At 44.8% G+C, this 19126-nt stretch overlaps 1 protein-coding gene and 1 long non-coding RNA gene across 2 annotated transcripts; one reads left to right on the forward strand and one right to left on the reverse strand.

Annotated features, from left to right (window-relative positions):
- The first annotated feature begins 5445 nt into the window (after positions 1 to 5445).
- On the forward strand, positions 5446 to 7671 carry LOC139063564 (spectrin alpha chain, non-erythrocytic 1-like). The gene is made up of 7 exons (XM_070545840.1): positions 5446 to 5976; positions 6047 to 6264; positions 6688 to 6780; positions 6891 to 6995; positions 7068 to 7100; positions 7181 to 7216; positions 7425 to 7671. The coding sequence occupies exons 3-7, from the start codon at positions 6715 to 6717 to the stop codon at positions 7500 to 7502; spliced, it is 318 nt and encodes a 105-aa protein (XP_070401941.1). The 5' UTR covers positions 5446 to 5976; positions 6047 to 6264; positions 6688 to 6714; the 3' UTR covers positions 7503 to 7671.
- Positions 7672 to 7933: 262 nt separating this feature from the next.
- On the reverse strand, positions 7934 to 9373 carry LOC139063566 (uncharacterized). The gene is made up of 3 exons (XR_011516937.1): positions 8975 to 9373; positions 8212 to 8269; positions 7934 to 8123 (listed from the first exon to the last, which is right to left on the reverse strand). It is a non-coding gene; the product is annotated as an uncharacterized lncRNA (long non-coding RNA).
- Positions 9374 to 19126: the final 9753 nt, after the last annotated feature.

Genomic DNA, 19126 nt, shown 5'->3' on the forward strand with positions numbered 1-19126 from the left:
TCCGACTATAGCCTCAGTTGACGTCAGCAGCTCCCCATCCCCACTGTAAACAGTGTGAGCGAGTTGCTGCCTTCCTCTCCTGAGGCGCCGGACAGTTTGCCAGAACCTCTTTGGAGCCGATCGATAGTCTTTCTCCATGGCCTCACCAAACTCCTCCCACGCCCGAGATTTTGCCTCGGCAACTGCCACTGCTGCACCCCGCTTGGCTATCCGGTACCTGTCTGCTGCCTCCGGAGACCCACAGACCAGCCACGCCCTGTAGGCCTCCTTCTTCAGCCTGACGGCTCCCCGAACCTCTGGTGTCCACCAGCGGGTACGGGGGTTGCCACCACGACTGGCACCGGCCACCTTACGACCACAGCTAGCAACAGCCGCCTCGACAATCGCAGAGTGGAACAAGGCCCACTCGGACTCAATGTCCCCCACTGCTCTCGGGACGTGGTCAAAGCTCTGCCGGAGGTGGGAGTTGAAGACCGTCTTGACAGGTTCTTCTGCCAGGCGTTCCCAGCAGACCCTCACTATGCGTTTGGGTCTGCCAGGTCTACGCGGCATGTTCCCTTGCCATCTGATCCAACTCACCACCAGGTGGTGATCAGTTGACAGCTCCGCCCCTCTCTTCACTCGGGTGTCCAAAACATACGGTCGCAGGTCAGATGACACGACTACAAAATCTATCATCGACCTGTGACCTAGGCTGCCCTGGTACCAAGTGTACCGGTGGGCATCCTTATGTTCGAACATGGTGTTCGTTATGGCCAAACTGCGGCTTGCACAGAAGTCCAATAACAAAACACCGCTCGAGTTCTGATCAGGTGGGCCGTTCCTCCCAATCACACCCCTCCAGGTCAAGCTGTCATTGCCCACGTGAGCATTGAAGTCCCCCAGCAGGACAATGGAGTCCCCTGATGGAGCACTATCTAGCACTCGTCCCAGGGACTCCAAAAAGGGTGGGTACTCTGAACTGATATTTGGCCCATACGCACAAACAACAGTCAGGACCCGTTCCCCGACCCGAAGGCGCAAGGAAGCTACCCTCTTGTCCCCCGGGGTAAACCCCAACACACAGGCAGAGAGTCTCGGGGCTAACAAAAAGCCAACCCCAGCCCTCCGCCTCTCACCCGGAGCAACTCCAGCAAAGAAGAGTGTCCAACCCCTCTCCAGGTCTCGGGTTCCAGAGCCAATGCAATGTGTCGAGGTGAGTCCGACTATATCTAGCCGGTACCGCTCAACCTCTGCCACAAGCTCCGGCTCCTTCCCCGCCAGCGAGGTGACGTTCCATGTCCCAAAAACTAGTTTCCTTGTCCGGGGATTGGACCGCCAAGGCTCCCGCCTTGGTCTGCCACCCGATTCACATTGCACCGGACCCTTCATGTTCCTCCTGCGGGTGGTGGGTCCACAGTTGGACGAGCCCATGTATCCGGTTCGGGCTGGGCCCGGCCGGGCCCCATGGGCGAAAGCCCGGCCACCAGGCGCTCGCTCACGGGCCCCAACCCCAGGCCTGGCTCCAGGGTGGGACCCCGGTAACCCTCCGGGCCGGGTACTCCGACTCTTCGTTTTCACCGCCATGAAAGATCCTTCGAACCGTTCTTTGTCTCACCCTTCACCTAAGACCAATTTGCCATGGGAGACCCTACCAGGGGCACTAAGTGCCCCAGGCAACATAGCTCCTAGGATCATTAGGGCACTCAAACTCCTCCACCACGATAAGGTGACGGTTCAAGGAGGAGAGAGGTGAAGTCCACGAACAATATCCTGGCGTAGGTACCTGGGGAGTCCAGATGCTGCAGGATGAATTGTAGAGCCATGTTGATTGTGTCATCTACAGACCGTTTGCTCTGAATGCAAACTGCAGGGGGCAGAGGTGGAAAGTAACGGATTACATTTACTCACATTACTGTAATTGAGTAGCTTTTTTGTAAATTTATACTTTTTAAGTCGTTTTTAAAATCTGTACTTTTACTTTTACTTGAGTAAGTTTTTAAAAAAGAATTGTAATTCGCTACATTTTAAATCATATCCGTTACTGAGTAAAAATAAATTGTAGGCTTAATAAATTAAAAATATTATGTGTAGCAGCGTCGGAACAGAAAGAGACTCCTGCATGAGTGCCGCTTTAAACCGGGGGGGGGGGGGGGGCTACACGCTTTATGATGAGGACAAACAGACATTTTTACCGCAGTTTTGCTCCAAAACATCAGTTCAGTCCCTGTGATCCACTCACTGTTTACCTCCTCTCTCCCTCCTCTCCTCTGGGTTGGAACCCGCACCTTCGCGCACCGGTGTGACGTCATCAGAATTCTGCTCGGTTCGGCAACCAGACTCGGTTCCGTGTTTGAAATGTGTTTCCTTACCGCGCACGGAAGCAGCAAAATTACGTTTAGCGCTCCTAAGAAGCCGATTATCAGCGCTCTGCTTATAAAACAGAAGACCTGCAGGCCTCTGTGAGTTAATCCTGATACTGTTCAGTTGTAACCATCATGCTCCATCCCTGTGTTTGAACTCGGAAGATGTGTGTGTGTGTGTGTGTGTGTGTGTGTGTGTGTGTGTGACTGCATAAGACAGCATGGCTTCATCAAATCCATGCATCCTATATCTTGGCTGAAGTAATGGCTCAGGAAAAGGAGAATAACTTATATTTCATAAATAATGACGTCTCTGCAGTGTTTATGATAATGTTTTATCTTATCTTTGGTCTGGGAGGTGTAACATATCATGATGCAAGCCTTTTAAAACATGTTAAAGTGTTACAAGAGGAGATAAATGCATGAATTTGAAGTTCATATTTGGAGACCAACCTTCACAGTTTGGAGGCTCACGCTGGTGAGGAGACACCTTTAGTTCTAGTAACACCTGGGCTCCCACGGCCTGTTCTGACAGGATGTACGTTACGGGGCCCTTAAGGATACCAGTTGGATGATTGGAGGATTATTTAGGAGGATTGGGATGAACAAACTGGTTTCAGTGGTGAAGGGTTAAAGGTATCGGCTCGGCATTAAAATTGTAGGAATGCAAAATAACTACACTTTATTATCTATATAAACATGTACTGGGTCCAGTTTTTTATTTTATTAAGGACTTTTGTCATAAATCATTACAGAAAATCCAAATCCTCTCCTCCAGACAGTGAAGAACTGTGTTTCGCATACATCACTCCAGCACGTAAAACAAGCTAGCTGCTGATGCTAATATTGTGAATCACTGTTATTTGTTTACTTTGATGCTCCTAATTATTACGTAAAATTGCGTTTACAGCAAGCCCCCACAATGCCGCTCTAAAAATGGTCCCATCCCGGAAGTAAGAAAAATTGCAGTTCCACCCTCATCCGCTGGGGGCTGGTACCAGAAGCGAGCAAATCCTCATTGACCCCCATGTTAAAAATGCCATTTTCACAGCAGAAATAAACATGTTTACAGCCTGGTTCAAAAAATGGTTTTTTGTCTAAATTATCTAGTTTATACTCATGACAACTCTGAGGGGGGTGAATTTTTTTCTCACTCTTCTGTTTAAGTGTATTGAAAGCCTAAAATTCTGTATAATTAATGAGCATCCGACACACGTGACCGCCGCCTCAGACCCACGTGACCACATAGCTAGCTCCGTGGAAAGGCCTCAGTACAGCCTCGGTCTCTCCTGGAAACTGTGTCGGGATTTTGAGTCTCTGTGCTTGTGAATTCTGTTTTGGATAATATTGGTGCAATTGTTGGACAAAATGACTTGCTGTGGTATTAATTGCACTAATAGAGCGTCCAAGGAGTCTCCACTTCATTTTTTCGGTAAGTTAAAATCTATATTTGTATTTTATGTCACTGCTGCCTTTAAACTAGCTGAGTTTACCGAAGTAGCTAGCTAACTATCATTTTAACGTGTAGCATGTACTGTTTAACCATGAAATTTAAATGTAAAATACGGTAAAATAATTAATAGGGCATATTTCGATGGGTAAAAGGTGTTTTCATCTGAACCCTTAAAACCTCCAGCAGGCTATGCTGCACTATTGACGTGTTAGCGCGCGGCGCTAACAACTTAGCAACGTGACATGTCTCTGAGAAAGCGTAAAACACGGACGCTTCTTCTGAAGCGGAAAATAACACTTCTTCTTAAGCAGAGCAGGATGTCGCCTCGGCTCGTTCACGGCCGAGCCGGACTGAGCTCGATAACATTGACCAAGCACAGCCACTGGGTCGTTGTAGCTGCCACCAGGCCTGCTGAAGGAATACCAGCGGGTTTCATCAGACTCGTAAAGTTTCTTGTTTTTGCTGGGGATTTCTGTATTTTACCGCTCCCTCCTGCAGTCTTCCCCTATTAAAATTTAAAATGTGTAACTTTATGTATTGTGATGAATGACTAATATTCATGTAAAACTAAAACGTTAGGCATTTAGGGGGAAAAAACAAAATAATAAACATTATACAGATGTCAAATAAATCAAACTGTAATTAAACTATATATTGTCAAAGTCATATAGACAGCATGATGGTTTGTGTGATCCGCGCGGTTTCACTTACACCCCTTTAATGATCAGGCTGTTTTTTATTATTTTTATCAGCTGATAGCAGTTAAAATTATGGTAAAAAATACTTTTATCTGTTTTTGATAACTTAATGCCCAGGAAGAGCATCTTCTCTAGACATTAAATATAACCCAAATGTTTTATTATGAGCAGATCTGATGAAGGTGTAGACAAGCAGTCTGCAAAGTAAAACTTGTTTAGAGTCCAAACTCTTACTAAAGCTTTTGAAAAGAAAAAAATGTTGAATTTTGAGAAATATCCACAACAGGGGAGCGAGACCTCTGAAAAATGTATATTTTCTCTGAATTCATAGAATAATGTGAAGATTCTGGGAAAAGTTGGGATTCTGAGATTAAAACGTAAATCTATCTAATCATAATTCTGGCAGTTTTTGTGTCCTTCTGCTGTGGAAAGTCGTGCAACATGAAGATACTGAGAAGATGCTTACAACCTGTATTTTTATTCCATCCATAAATAAAATCATGAGCTATTTTTTTAATCCAAATTTGATCCAAAGGGCCATCGTTGGTTCCAGACCCGTTCTAGAACATTCCTCTAATCTTAAAGTCATCATCAGTTTCTTCCTTTTAACAAATATTTATTTGTTCAAATATTTAATATTTATAACTGGAATATTTGTTCCTCCCTCTCCCACTGCAGTTAGTACTGTCCTGCAACCCTGTTTTTGCAGCTTAGTGAAGCCAACCATCACTAACCTGGGGGTGGTTTTGGACCCAGAGATGCGGATGGACTCCCACGTTAGCCAGGTGGTTAGATCCTGCTTTTCCCGGCTTCGCCAGCTACCAAAGATGAAGTCCATCCTGAAAGACGTGTCATATTTTCTCCCCAAGCCGGACCTGACCGTCATGTATCGGTCCAAAATAGTGTGATGATATTGTGTTTTTTGTACATAACAGACTTTATAACAGACAAATTTGTCGCATTCTCCTACACCTCTTCACGGGCTCGCCACAGTAAATATTCTATTTGGCGAGAGATAAACTTTATTGTATTTATCCTAGTGAATCTATAATTAAACGGGTAAACTAGTAGCACCACATCCAACATCAAAGAAAGTAAAATGTTACTATCAGGAGAGGGAGAATGTTTAAGTGGTTAGCAGCAGTGTGCTAGCCGATGGCCCCCTCCATGAGGCCACCACAGCTCAGCAGAACGTCATTGTAGCTTCTTCTGGGGAGAAAAACACTTAGAGAAAAAATAAAGTTAACAGCTGAAATAGCAGGAAATAATACAGTTAAAGAGCAGATTGTAGAAGAAAGAAACCCCTGGGTTAAACTGGTCTGTCTACTGCATAATGCTGAACTCTAACATGTGTCCTAAGGGAAGGACCTGATTGGTGTCCAGAACCTGCTGAAGAAGCACCAGGCTCTGCAGGCTGAGATCACAGGTCATGAACCTCGCATCAAGGCTGTCACCCAGAAAGGAGAGACCATGGTGGAAGAAGGTAGAGCAGGTCTGGTCCTGACATGTTTCTGAGGTGTCTGCAGGTTCTGGCTCACTTTTTTTGGGTCCAGGTCACTTCGCTGGTGAGGAAGTGAAGACTAAACTGTGGGAGCTTCATGGACGTTGGGACACGCTGAAGGCCAAGGCGTCCCAGAGGAGGCAGGACCTGGAGGACTCTCTGCAGGCCCAGCAGTACTTTGCGGATGCTAATGAGGCCGAGTCCTGGATGAGGGAGAAGGAGCCCATCGTTGGAAGTCCAGACTAAGGGAAAGACGAGGACTTGGCCGAGGTATGGAAGTCCCTTCCTGAGAAACTCCAATCGCTTTTCTTTGCTCTCTTTCCAGTCCTTCATAATTAGTGTTTCTGTATTTGTCATTTCCTTCGGTTGTCTACCAGACGTCGTTGCTCGTTTGAGCGTCTCATGGGTTAGGGGTAGAAGTGCTGGCCTCGCACAGGAAGTGATGACAAACGTGTTCCCGTCGCTCTTATTTCAAACGGTTTACAAGCTGTGATGTGTGTTCCCGCTGCAGAGCAGCCATGACACGTGGCAGCCAGCAGAAGGCTCACGCTTTTCCACTAAACACCCGCAGAGCTGCGTCTGCGGTGAACTGAGCAGGGTTTGTTTTACGGTGGCGGATCCGATTGGACCATCGCTGCGAGAAAGCTCCACTTGTGTCAGACGAGCAGAAGGTTCTGATGTTCTGCTCCACAGGCTCTCCTGAAGAAGCACGAGGCCCTGATGTCGGACCTGTCGGCTTACGGCAGCAGCATCCAGGCCCTGAAGGAGCAGGCCCAGTCCTGCAGGGTGAGTTCAGAACCCTCGGCCCGTCAGAACATTCTTATCCACCACGTTCTAACACCAGACCTGTTAACCCGACAGCAACAAGGTAATCAGCAGGTGCTTTTGTCCTGCAGGACCTGAAGGACAACGAGTCCCGCCTGAGGGACATCAACAAGGTGGCATCTGAACTGGAGTCAGAAGGTCTGATGGCTGAGGAGGCTCCTATGGTTCAGGCTCAGGTGAGCGTCACCTGTCTGCAGCAGCTGGTCCCTCTCACTTCCTGGTTTAACTCTGCTCGTCTCTGTTTGTAGCAACAAGAACATCTGGGTTCTGCTCCTGGAAAGGTGCGTGTTGTCCTCCGCCTCCACCAGAACCAGACGTGGTGTTTATGTTACCACTCATTTGTTTGTTTGTTTGTTTACAGGATGAAGCCGACTCTAACACAGCGTCACCCTGGAAGGTGAGTTCATTCAGCTGATCAGAGGTCACCTCTGATGGCCGCAGTCACGGCCGACCGTGCTGACATCACACAGGAATTCAGGTGACCCGGCAGGCACCAGGTGCTGGTGAAAGTGGGGACATGTCAGCTGGTTGCCATGGCTACAGTTATTTTTATGCATCTGTATGACTGCTGACTGGTGTGTGTTTCCTGTGACCTTTGACCTCAGACCGTACGGTTGGGCGTTCAGACGACGGCTAACTTTAATTCCATCAAGGTAAGAGGAAGCTCCTCCCTTCCTGTCTGAGCGATCCGTCTCCAGGTTTCTTCGTCCGGCGTCCAGCCCGCTGGCGTCCACCTTCATCTCACCTTCATCTCATCTCACTTCATTTATAGTGCAATACTTTCACATTATCATTTTCCCACACTTCTGTATACCTGTATTTTGTTGTTTTTCAATAAAGAATGACAAATTATTTAAGTTTGGTTTTTGTTGCACACAAATATATATCTGTAAAAAATATCTACAAAGCTAATGTTTACATAACAAGTATGATTGGGTTTTGCAATACGGCACTCAAGTTTATTTTAGTAAGATTTTCAAACCAAGTAAAGTTAGTAAAGAACACATTTCTATTGTCTGCTAAGAAACTGTTGGGATTTAAAATGGGCCTGTTGTACAAATAACTTGTAAATGATTATTCCTCACTTTTGTCTTAACCAAAGAAATTCCAGTAATTGAGCAAAAACATTTATTTTTAACACTACAGTTTATAAAACAGGGCGCAAAGTGTCGGCACATGTATGTATGTATGTCGATGGTCCGCCCCAACCAAACCAAGAGACACAGACGTCAGGGAGGCCAAGGTTGTCTCTGCAGCTCTCTGGGCACCACGCCTCACTCAGCTGTCTCCAATGATCCAAATGGCTATGGAGGAAAAAATAACAGGTTTGGCCTAGCTGTTTAGAGTACAAAACCATTCATGAAGTGGTCAAGACAAGTACTTGGTACTTACACTTGCTTTGTGTAGCTGACGTTGACACACAGGCTGCCATGGTGACCTTTTAATAGATCTAAGAAAAAAATGTAATAAAAGAATGAAACTTAAAAACTCCCAAACCTCATGTCATATTTACTAATCAGCTATGGCTGATTTATTGTTTGGATCACAGTGAGTTACACTAATTCTAATATATTTTTATTTCTATTATACATCCATACTTTTTAACTGTTATTTTCACATGACTGTTATCAGGCTCTCTTGTTCTGGTTCTGATGATAATCCCGTGTCTTCCAGTAAGTTATCTTGTGCTTACTTCATCTGTATAATGTCTCTTTACTTTTGGTAAATTGTACTGAGTCCAGAATAAAGGCTAGTTGGCTGTACAAGATACAAACAAGTATTACGTTTTGGAAATATATGAAACACCGCCAGCATCTGTTAGAGCCTGTGGCGGGGTGCTGAGGGCCGGCTCCAGCCCAGGAATGAGCTCTACACGCCGGCCGGGAGGGTTTGAAACACCGCCATCCTCTCCTCTGCTGGCTGTTCATTCTGTTATGGTTACCGGTGCTTGTGTTGCAATGTGAAACGTTTGGTCTCAGATTTTGTAAGAAAGATAATAAAATGTCCCCCCAAAATACGACTTAAATATATTTTCTCTTCTTCATGATACATTTAATGGCTGGTGCGACTCAGGAGTGATAGCGCCGAAAAAAACTGTACTGAAAACTTGCTCAAAGCAAAATGTATTCATTACGGAAATAAATTATAAACTTACCGATTTAAAACTTTTTTAATACAGGTACTTCTCACGAACAGGCGCAGAAAACCTCCACCTAAACTCCGTGTGAGGTTCAGGTCGATGGGTGTTCCAGTTAGCTCCGGTTGGGTTGAAGCTAGGTGGCTACATCCGTTAGCTCGGCTCCCACCTCCGCTTTAGCTTTGGGTTAGCCAGGGTTAGCTTCAGGTTAGCTCGTAGCTAGTTCGCCTGGGTGTCGTCACTCGAGCCCAGCCTTACAGCCACACCCTCAGCACCTCCTCTCTTCCCTTTTATGGAATTGTCTGGGCTGGACGGAACCTGTGACACGGTCAAAATGGCGGTGGTGGCCACCTCCCATTATAGACAACAAACGTGTTATTGAAGCCAATGGAATCCGTTTGTCCAGTATGTACAGTCTATGGTTTACAGCTGCAGCAAAAGGTCTGAGCCATGTGTCTGTGTCCTACACGCATTTTTAAATAACAGGTCTGATCTAAAATAATAACCTACATCTATAAATCCATCTAGAACCGCACCGCTACTTCTGGACTCCAGACGAGTCCCGTTAGCATGACTGCAGCAAAACTAACCGTGTTCGCTCCGGTAAGGAAAGAACAAGTCCTTTGGGAAAGCTACGACACACACGCACGCACGCACGCACTCACACACACACACACACAGATATAATCTAAAAGATGATCTCTATATTTCAACATTAGAACCTCCATGACATCCCGGATTAGTGCAAACAATGAGTTGAGCTAAGGAGTTACTCCAGAATCAGGAAGATTTATTCTGGTAAATTGTAGGTTCATTATTTTTCAGTTATGTCAATAAATACACACAGCAGTAAAACTGTAGATTACTGAATTATATTGGGACACATGATGAAGCTAAAACCAGCTGAAAACTTGTTAGCTTAGAGCTCCCAGTGGAGCACAGAAATGAAATATTTAAGAAAAGTAAACAAACTGTACCGATTTTGGTTCTGAAGATGAACAGAATCCTCCTCTACGTCCAAATCAGGTTGCAGGTCTTCTGAGTCAAACGGTCTAAAACATGTCTGCACCTCTGGTAGTGATATCCAGCTGGCGGGGTCGGAGTTCAGTTGAACTTCTCCAGTAATCTAATATCCGTTCTCGTCGCCGTATCCCAGAGAAAAAACAAATCTGATGGACTAGTAGAGGCTTCAGAAGCTACATCTGATTGATGACACATTGTTCTCTGCTATAACGCTAACGAAGAAACAGCGGAGTCAGGCGTTGTTTACTACAGCTGTTTCAGCAGAGCTCCATGTGAAACGTCAACTGCTGCCCAGGGCTTAGACCGGAAGTTAGTTTCTGTTTTTCCTGCGCCGGTCACAAACATCAGATTTTCTTACAATTCCAGCCGTCAAAATCCAAAAACCTTTTTCATCTGAGATTTTAATACACATTTACACATGCTTTTCAAAGAAATTTTGCCTCTGGCCGATATCTTTAAATGAGTGAGTGAACCCACTACCAAAGATTAACTCTGCTAACTTTAAAAATCAGCTGCTCTAAATAAGCATTCAGGGAAAAGTCATGGGCTTGTGACTATAACCTAATTTATGTTACTAGTTTGCAGTGTAACTGCCTTTGTACTTCAATATGTAACTAAGTAACTTTTACTCTGACTGCATTTGAAATAAGCTACTTTTTACTTTTACTTGGGTACATTTTGAGGCAGGTAATTTTACTTGTAATTGAGTAAAATTTCATGAAAGTAATTATACTTGTACTTAAGTACAACATTTTAGTACTCTTTCCACCTCTGGCAGGGGATCCAGGAGGGGGGCTGTGAGGGTCTTGAGGTGGGGGAGAACTAGGTGCTCAAAAGACTTCATGACCACAGATGTCAGAGCCACAGGTCTGTAGTCATTTAGTCCAGTGATTCTTGGTTTCTTGGGGACAGGGACTATGGTGGAGATCTTGAAGCAGGCAGGCACATGAGATTCCTCCAGTGAGGAGTTGAAGATGCTCGTAAACACTGGGGCCAGCTCTTCAGCACAGTGCTTTAGAGTGGCAGGAGCCACGCCATCAGGGCCCGGGGCTTTTCGTGTGTTAAGAGACCTGAACTGCTTCTTTACATCTGCTTCATGAATGTGTAGATTTGTGGTGGAGGTGTGTGATGTGAAGTCCTCATGAGTGGGGAGCAGAGGTGGAAAGAGTACTAAAATGTTGTACTTAAGTACAAGTACAATTACTTTCATGAAATTTTACTCAATTACAAGTAAAATTACCTGTCTCAAAATGTACTCAAGTAAAAGTAAAAAGTAGCTTATTTCAAATGTAGTCAGAGCAAAAGTTACTTAGTTACTTTTTTGACTGTGCAAGGACGGGCTCTTCTGAATAGTAAAAAAAAAGACAATGGGGTATAAATGTCAAAGTGGCCGTTTTTTTAATTAAATGAACAAATATGCATATTGAAGTACAAAGGCAGTTACACTGCAAACTAGTAATATAAATTAGGTTATAGTCACAAGCTCATGACTTTTCCCTGAATGACCCCCCCCCCACCCCCACCCCCCACCCACCCACCCCAGGCAGATCCTGATAGGCCTACCCAGTCTCTCAGCCTCTCCAGTAGCAGGTGATGGTCAACAGTGTCAAAGGCTGCAGTCAGGTCCAGCAGGACCAGAACAGAACAGTCCCCTGCATCACTGTGAGTCAGAAGGTCATTAGAGACCCTAAGAAGAGCTGTTTCAGTAGAATGAGCTGTACGAAAACCTGACTGGAAGCTATCATAGATGTTATGTTCATCAAGAGCAGCTGTGAGTTGTTTAGCCACAACCTTTTCCAAGATCTTGGAGATGAACGGAAGTTTGGAGATGGGTCTGAAGCTGCTATGGAGAGAGGGGTCGAGACGGTTTTTTAAGAAGCGGGTGGATTACAGCATTCTGAAAGTAAGCAGGGACCTGACCAGAAACCAGAGAAGCATTAATAATGGAGAGCACGCTGGGACTGATGGACTGAAAAGCCCTTTTAAACAAAGATGAGTGTAGGATGTGATGACTGTTGCTTGACTTGCTCCGCCCCAGCCTCTGCCATCTGGTCAAGATATCTTCTTATATTGATCAAACTTGTTGAATGACAAATACATAACACCTATTTAATATATCTGGCAATTAAGTTTTGATAGAAGATGCAACAAGAATTGTTTTTAGTAATACATGCCTTACAAATACTATAATTTGTGTCGACAGACTCGTATAATTAAACTTTAAGTATGTTGACAGGATTGAAATGAATAAGAAACAGATTAAGGTATGATATTAAATTATTAAAAATTACCTGCTTCAATGATACTGTGCCTCTCAGTCCAGGTGGTCTTGAACTTTAGAAGGATTGCAGCAGCAGTCAGCTCAGGGTCTTCCATCATCTCACCAAAGTGCTTTTGGACACCATCCTGAATGGCTCTGAAGAGTGGCAGACACATCTTGAGCCCTTTTCAGACAGACATTCTGGAACATTTGCGGACAATTCAATCCGGTTTTTAACCGGAACTGTGTTTTCAGACACACCACTTTTGTACCGGAACTTGTCCTTTCGGCTGCGTTCACACAGCAGGGAAAAGTTCCAGATGTCTGACGGCGGCGGGGGGTGGGGTGGGGGTGGGGAAATCGGACTTATGTTAAGAAGAAGAAGAAAATATCATTTCTATAGCGCCTCTCAAGATAAAAATCACGAGGCGCTTAAGCATAATTCTGCGCACACGAAGATGCATAAGAGACCTGGATGATGAAGCTCAATGGTTAAAGGAATCACTGAAGCGGTGTGAAGCGCTCCGTCGCATGTCTAGACGGTACCGTAGGAGGCGAGCTGCCGTGGTTCGCCGCATGCTACAGCAGCGGGCCATCTAGCTGCGCACAGCGTCCCCCGGTCCCCTCCTCCTCCCCCTCCCCCTTGTCCGGAACTTTACCTCACCAGTCTGAAGCAGCCACCCTGTCCGTAACAAGTCCGGACCTGTTACTAGGGGCTTCGTCCGGATAAATTCCGGAACACGTTATCCGGATGTTTGTATTCAGACAGAAATGTCTTACGGACAGATTCCGGAACATTTCCGTTTTTCATGGCCTGTCTGAAGGGGGCTTTGGAGACAGTCTCCAGTCTGCAGAGTTTTTCTTTTAGCTGGAAGATCACTTGAGGGGCGGGACTAGGAAGCTCAAAAATGACCAATCAGAAAAAAGAAGGAAATCCCGACTGTACCACATGACGCGATAGATTTCTAGTTGTAGTAAAAAAAAATAGCATCTGGCAATGGCGCAAACATCTTTTATTTTTAGAAGAAATGCTTTTAGCGCTTCTACTAGTGGTTTTAAAGACACCTATGTCATTTAGAACAGAGGAAAGAGCCGCAGCAAACTCCGCCGCTGTCTTCGTTGTTAATGAGAAATTGAGCATCGCCGTGTATGACGTGAATTAAACAGGAGGAGTCTGGCAGGCCAGGCTATCTTTCTCGTACCATTAGCGCCTATTTTCTTCTCCTACCCACCATTCATTGCACTGTAAGTTCACTGAACACATGCTTCACACTAAGAAGTTCAACTCACCTGTTGACCGCTCAGACCCTTCATTCCTTCTCACAAGCTTTGATCTTAGGTGATCCTCCAGTCATCCGAGTAGTCAGTTAGTGTTTCTTATCCTTTCCTTCATACCCCATAACCAAGGGCGTCAGTTTGTTTTCAGAATTGCTGGGGACAATAACCATACACTTGAGTGGGGTTTAAAAATTGCTGGGACAATAAAGTAGGCTAGCACAGGGGTCGGCAATTCGCGACTCTGGAGCCGCATGCGGCTCTTCCATCCATCTGATGCAGCTCTCTGTGCTTGTAAAATAATGAATGGATATTTAAATAAAATGCTTTATTTTTTACTGCATTAATTTTACACCTGTATGCCAATTCTAAATGTAAAGATTGTCTGCGTAAACCTGAACAGGTCCAACCCGGTCTTACTGTGAGACTGGGTTGACGGGTCACGCTTGTGCGTAATCATATGCGCTGTCTGAGCTGAAGATGTGAGATTCTGGGCTTCTCCTCAGACGGCTCATGGATGTGTCGCCACATTGGAGACAGGAACAAGCACTATTCAGCCAAAGTTTTATAATCAGGGAACATTTTCTAAGTGACAAGTCTCTCTGAGAGACAGGGTTTGGAAAACACTCGCTTCAGTGGGAGGAATCTTCCCACATGCGCTCTGGTTCTCTGGATGGCTCTGGGGTTAATCAAGTTTAATTGTTTCTCTTTGCAACAATCTTCACAGGAATGCAAAACAGTTAAACGGCAGGTTACATATATTTCCATTTGACTGTTTATTTTGACAGATGAACTCAAGGATGTTGCTTGGTTTGAAAGAATTGCCCCGACGCACACTGATGCTCATGGATGAGCTGACATTTTAATCGTTAACGCACATTGCGGAGGTAAAATATTCCCATCAGAACATCAGAGCTTTATACTGGGGACTGTGTTCAGTGTGGCTCGGAGCGCCCACGGTGGACAGTGAGCTGAAGATCTGGTTCGCAGCGCAGTGCAGAACCACGGCGCAGGCAATAAGATTTCCTCCCACTGAAACAGTCTGGAAACCCGGTCTCTCTGAGGGATGTGTCACTTGGAAAAATATTCTTTTTATGAAATTATGAAACTTTGGCTGAACAGTGCTTGTTCCCGTCTCTAATATGGAGACGCATGACGCGTAGAGACATTTGATAACGCACAAAGTTTATGTGGAGCAGAAGTGGTCGGGCCACGGCAGGTGAAACGTTCCTAGCCTACATGAAGTGAAACTGTTTAATTGTAACATTAATGAGTTACTGGACACGCTGGTCTGGTTGGTTAGACCAGTGTTTGAAGTGGAAAACACACACACACACACACACACACACACACACACACACACACACCAATTAAAATAATGCTGATAGCATGGACTAGAAGCCAGGTGATGGTTTACGTATTTAAATGATGATCAGGCTGCTGTAAAATGTAATCTCCATCCACATCCAGACACAATTATCCTCTATTCTTTCTCTATTTGCTCTGCTCTTGTCTGGGCTGACGTAGCTGACGGTGCACGCGGCGCGCCTAACTAGCGGCTGATGCACATTTTACGCATTTGGAGAGGTGGGCTGGATGATTTGCTTTTACTGGAAGATGGTCCACTTAACGCACGGGTGTAGACTAAATATTAATGACAAATGAATGAAAATTAAATTGTGAGTTTTTACTTCATATTTTATAAATAAAAAGGACGGGGGAACACATTTATGACATCTTTTTAAACTAAATTTTCTAGCGCGACCTGCCTGCTTCTCTTAAGTCACTGCTTATTAAGGTCCGTCCAAAATTACCGTGGGAAATGGGTAATAATGGCTCTTTGATGGGAATAGGTTGCCAACCCCTGGTATAAGATCTGAGCTGGTAAACCAAAAATCCTCATCAGCAGGCTTTTTTTTTAAAGTGGGGGGGACACAGCTGCCAATCACAAATTTTGCCCCGGCGTCCCCGGTTAAAATGACGCCTATGACCGTAACACTCACACTCTCGTAACTTAAGCACTCAGTTCTTCTGGTGCACGCCTTCAGCTAAGCATCCGCAGCACTTCCGTGTTTGGGTCTTACCAGTATAGACATACATTCATAGACACTTCGTCAAGCGCTGGATCACTCTCGAGTGCGTTAAGACGCTTCTACTTATGTATATGTTTATACTCTCGTCTCTCTTCTCTGTGGTTATGTCTGAATCCAGTGCGAACCGTGCCGACACAGTATTTTGCAATGTGTTTTTTTTACTCGGTAACGGATAAGATAAAAAATGTAGCGAAGTACAATACTTACAAAAAACAATACTTAAGTAAAAGTAAAATTACAGATTTTAAAAACTACTTAAAAAGTATAAATGCGCAAAAAATCTACTCAATTACAGTAACGCAAGTAAATGTAATTAGTTACTTCCCACCTCTGGTGGGGAGTGAGGGGGAGGGTGATGAAAGTAAATTCCACAGTGATGGTGATGGCTCTGTAGTGGGGAGTGGCTGACCAATGTCTCTATTGTTGGGGCTGGTCGAGGAGTGAGGCCTGCCTGATGGCTCATCAAACCGACAATATGAATTGTTTAGGTTGTTTGCCAAGAGCAGATTATCAGTGGAGGCGGGGGTTCTGGGTTTGTAGTTGGTGATGTTCCTGAAACTTTTCCACACAGAGGTTGGGTCGTTTTCAGAGATTTGCTGCTGCATTTTGTCATGATGCTGGTGTTTTTCTTTGACCAATTCTTTGCTGAACCTGTATTTAGTGTCTCTGTAGGAGTCCTTGTCCCCCCTTTTAAATGCATCTCTCTTTTCTAACCACAGCTGTTTGAGTTTAGGGGTAAACCAGGCTTTGTCATTGTTATAACTCACCCTGGTGTGTGATGGTATGATGCTGTCCTGACAGAAGTGGATGTAGGAGGTGACGGTATCTGTGAACTCATCTAAACTGTCTGAGGTGGCCTTCATTACCTCCCAGTCTGTGGTCTCAAAGCATGCGCGAAGCTCATCTGCGGCATCTGTGTTCCAATATCTTGTTGACTTCACAACAGGCTTGGAGAGTTTTAGCCTTTGTTTGTAAGCTGGGATCAGATGGATGGTCACGTGGTCAGAGAGTCCAAGCGCAGCACGCGCTACTGCATGATAGGCTCCTGTTACTGTGCTGTAACAGTGGTCCAGGGTTTTCTCCTCTCTGGTTGGACATTTGATATACTGTTTATATTTGGGAAGCTCCTGGCTCAGATTAGCTTTGTTAAAGTCTCCAAGTACAATGATGAGTGAGTCCAGGTACGTCCGCTCCATGCACAGTATCTCTTCCGCGAGCGCACGCTGAGCCTGGTGCACGTCCGCGTCAGGTAGGATGTAAACAGCGCCTAGAATGAATGAGGCCAACTCCCGCGGAGAGTAAAATGGTTTACAGTTTGTGAAAAGATATTCCAGAGATGGAGAACAATGCTGCGTGATCACTGTGACATCTGTGCACCAACCATTATTGATGTAAAAACACACACCTCCACCTGCGGTCTTGCCGGAGAGAGTCGCTTCCCGATCTGCGCGGATGAGGTGAAACCCCTCCAGCTGGAGCACGCAGTCGGGGGTGTCCTCACTGAGCCATGTTTCAATGAAGCATAGAACCCCAGATGAGGAGAAGTCTCTGTTTATGTTCCTCATCAGGGCCAGCTCGTCCATTTTGTTGCGGAGTGAGCGCACATTAGAGAGGAAGATCCCAGGTAGAGCCGTGCGCAGTCCCCGTCTCCTCAGACGCACGAGCGCGCCCGCTCGTTTACCTCTCTTCCTGCGTCTCACTTTCCTGATCAAAGCTGATATTGAATCGGCCCCAGATGCAAAAAAAAAAAACGAGGTTAAGTCCACCGGAATCATAGTGTTTTAACTTATGAGTTCTTCTCTTGAGTAGGAGAACCCAGATACGCAATTTACACACAAAAACAGAACAATCACAGCGCACCAAAGTAGCCGTCTGCGGCGCCATCTTGGATCCAGTCTCTCATTTATGAATAGTCTTTCAAATTGTCATCTTTAATTTTTTAGTAATAAATTCTCAACTTTTTTAAAACCTGACACTTCTTTGAATAAAACACAGAGTGGTGTATTTTTGGTCACTGAACGAGCAAAGATCTCTTTAGATCTTCTGAATTAATAAATAAACTTTTGCTATTAATTTACATCTCTTAAATTAAATATTAATCTTTTGATTAAATATAGACCAAGCCAGTTGGTGTATGAACTTCTATTGATTATATAAATATCTGTGGAGATATATATATATTTATATATATTTATATATATATATATATAATATAAGTTTCATTACCGATTCGCTTGATCTTTCTCAGGATTTAGCAAAGCTGAATAGCAACAGCGTTAAATTCTATTTATGTAGATTAACAACGCTACAATATTGAGCTCTTAAAGCACTCAATTTCCCAAACCCTACAAGATAAAACAGTAACTGTATAAAACAGAATATGACTGTAATTACCCTATTCTAAGTGAGGAAATCATTGTTTAAGACAAAATAAGATTCTTTTATTAAAGTTAAGGGTTTTGTCTGGAGTCTTCTTGTGACTTGATGCATGGATTTTGTTGGAACTGTACCTCCCGGTGGCAAGGCTAGAGATGGTAAACAGGGTGTCATGGTCTGCCTTAATCATCCTTAAAGGAGACCTGGCATTTTTCAGTTTTGTGTTACAGGTGGGAGTGTCAGTGAGCTCCAGCTGATCCTGATCTCATTAATCAGAGGGCCAGGGGATTTAAGGAGCGGTGTGACACAACTCCAGCGCTGGTCGATGCTCTCACCAAGGGTAGCTAGTATTCCTGCGAAATTCTCCTGTAAGATACTGCTATTCTTTTCTCCAGTTACCTCACCTTGAATCAGCCACCTATGCCTAGAGTTGTACTCGAGCTCATGTCGTTCCGCTCTCCACCACCCACCTGTCTTCCAACCTACATCTTGGACACCTACTACCATCTCCTGTTCATCTCCACTTCATCCATCGGTTCAGCCGCCTCTTCACTACTAGACCTGACCCAGTTCACCATCACCAACCTCTGGTCTCTGACCGTAAGAACTATTTCCTCCAAAAGCAATATCATTTCTCTTGGTTCTCTGGTTCTGGCATATTCTACCAAGATGGCGCCAAGGTGCTCGGCCTGCCGTCTGCTCTCTCTACTTCTGTTTTTCCTGTTTTCTAGTATTCTAGTGAATGGTGTCAACTCCATCCTGTTGTATGACAGACTCACCCTTTTAAAGCTTCGTTTACCTGTTGATTATGCAGTAACCAAAGCCACTGAACATCAGAAACTGTTTCATCCACTGCTATCATGCGTTTCAAGGAGAGACATAAGACCCCAGCGTTCAGACCACCACTAACTACCGTTCCTCAGCAACGCACCCACCAAACACCTCAGCAACACCTTCTTCCTTCAGGACCCGACGAGCCCATGCAAATAGGACGTACACAACTTATGTTTATGTTTATGTATTTAGCAGACGCTTTTGTCCAAAGCGACTTACAAGTGATAATCGGCATTTTGCCCTTGAGGCTAACAACAATAGTAACAACAACAAATTGACATCAGTCATGGAGAGGAAGGAACAAGGAGT

The sequence above is a fragment of the Nothobranchius furzeri genome, chromosome 2 (genome assembly GCF_043380555.1).
Source record: "Nothobranchius furzeri strain GRZ-AD chromosome 2, NfurGRZ-RIMD1, whole genome shotgun sequence".
NCBI classification, from domain to species: domain Eukaryota; kingdom Metazoa; phylum Chordata; class Actinopteri; order Cyprinodontiformes; family Nothobranchiidae; genus Nothobranchius; species Nothobranchius furzeri.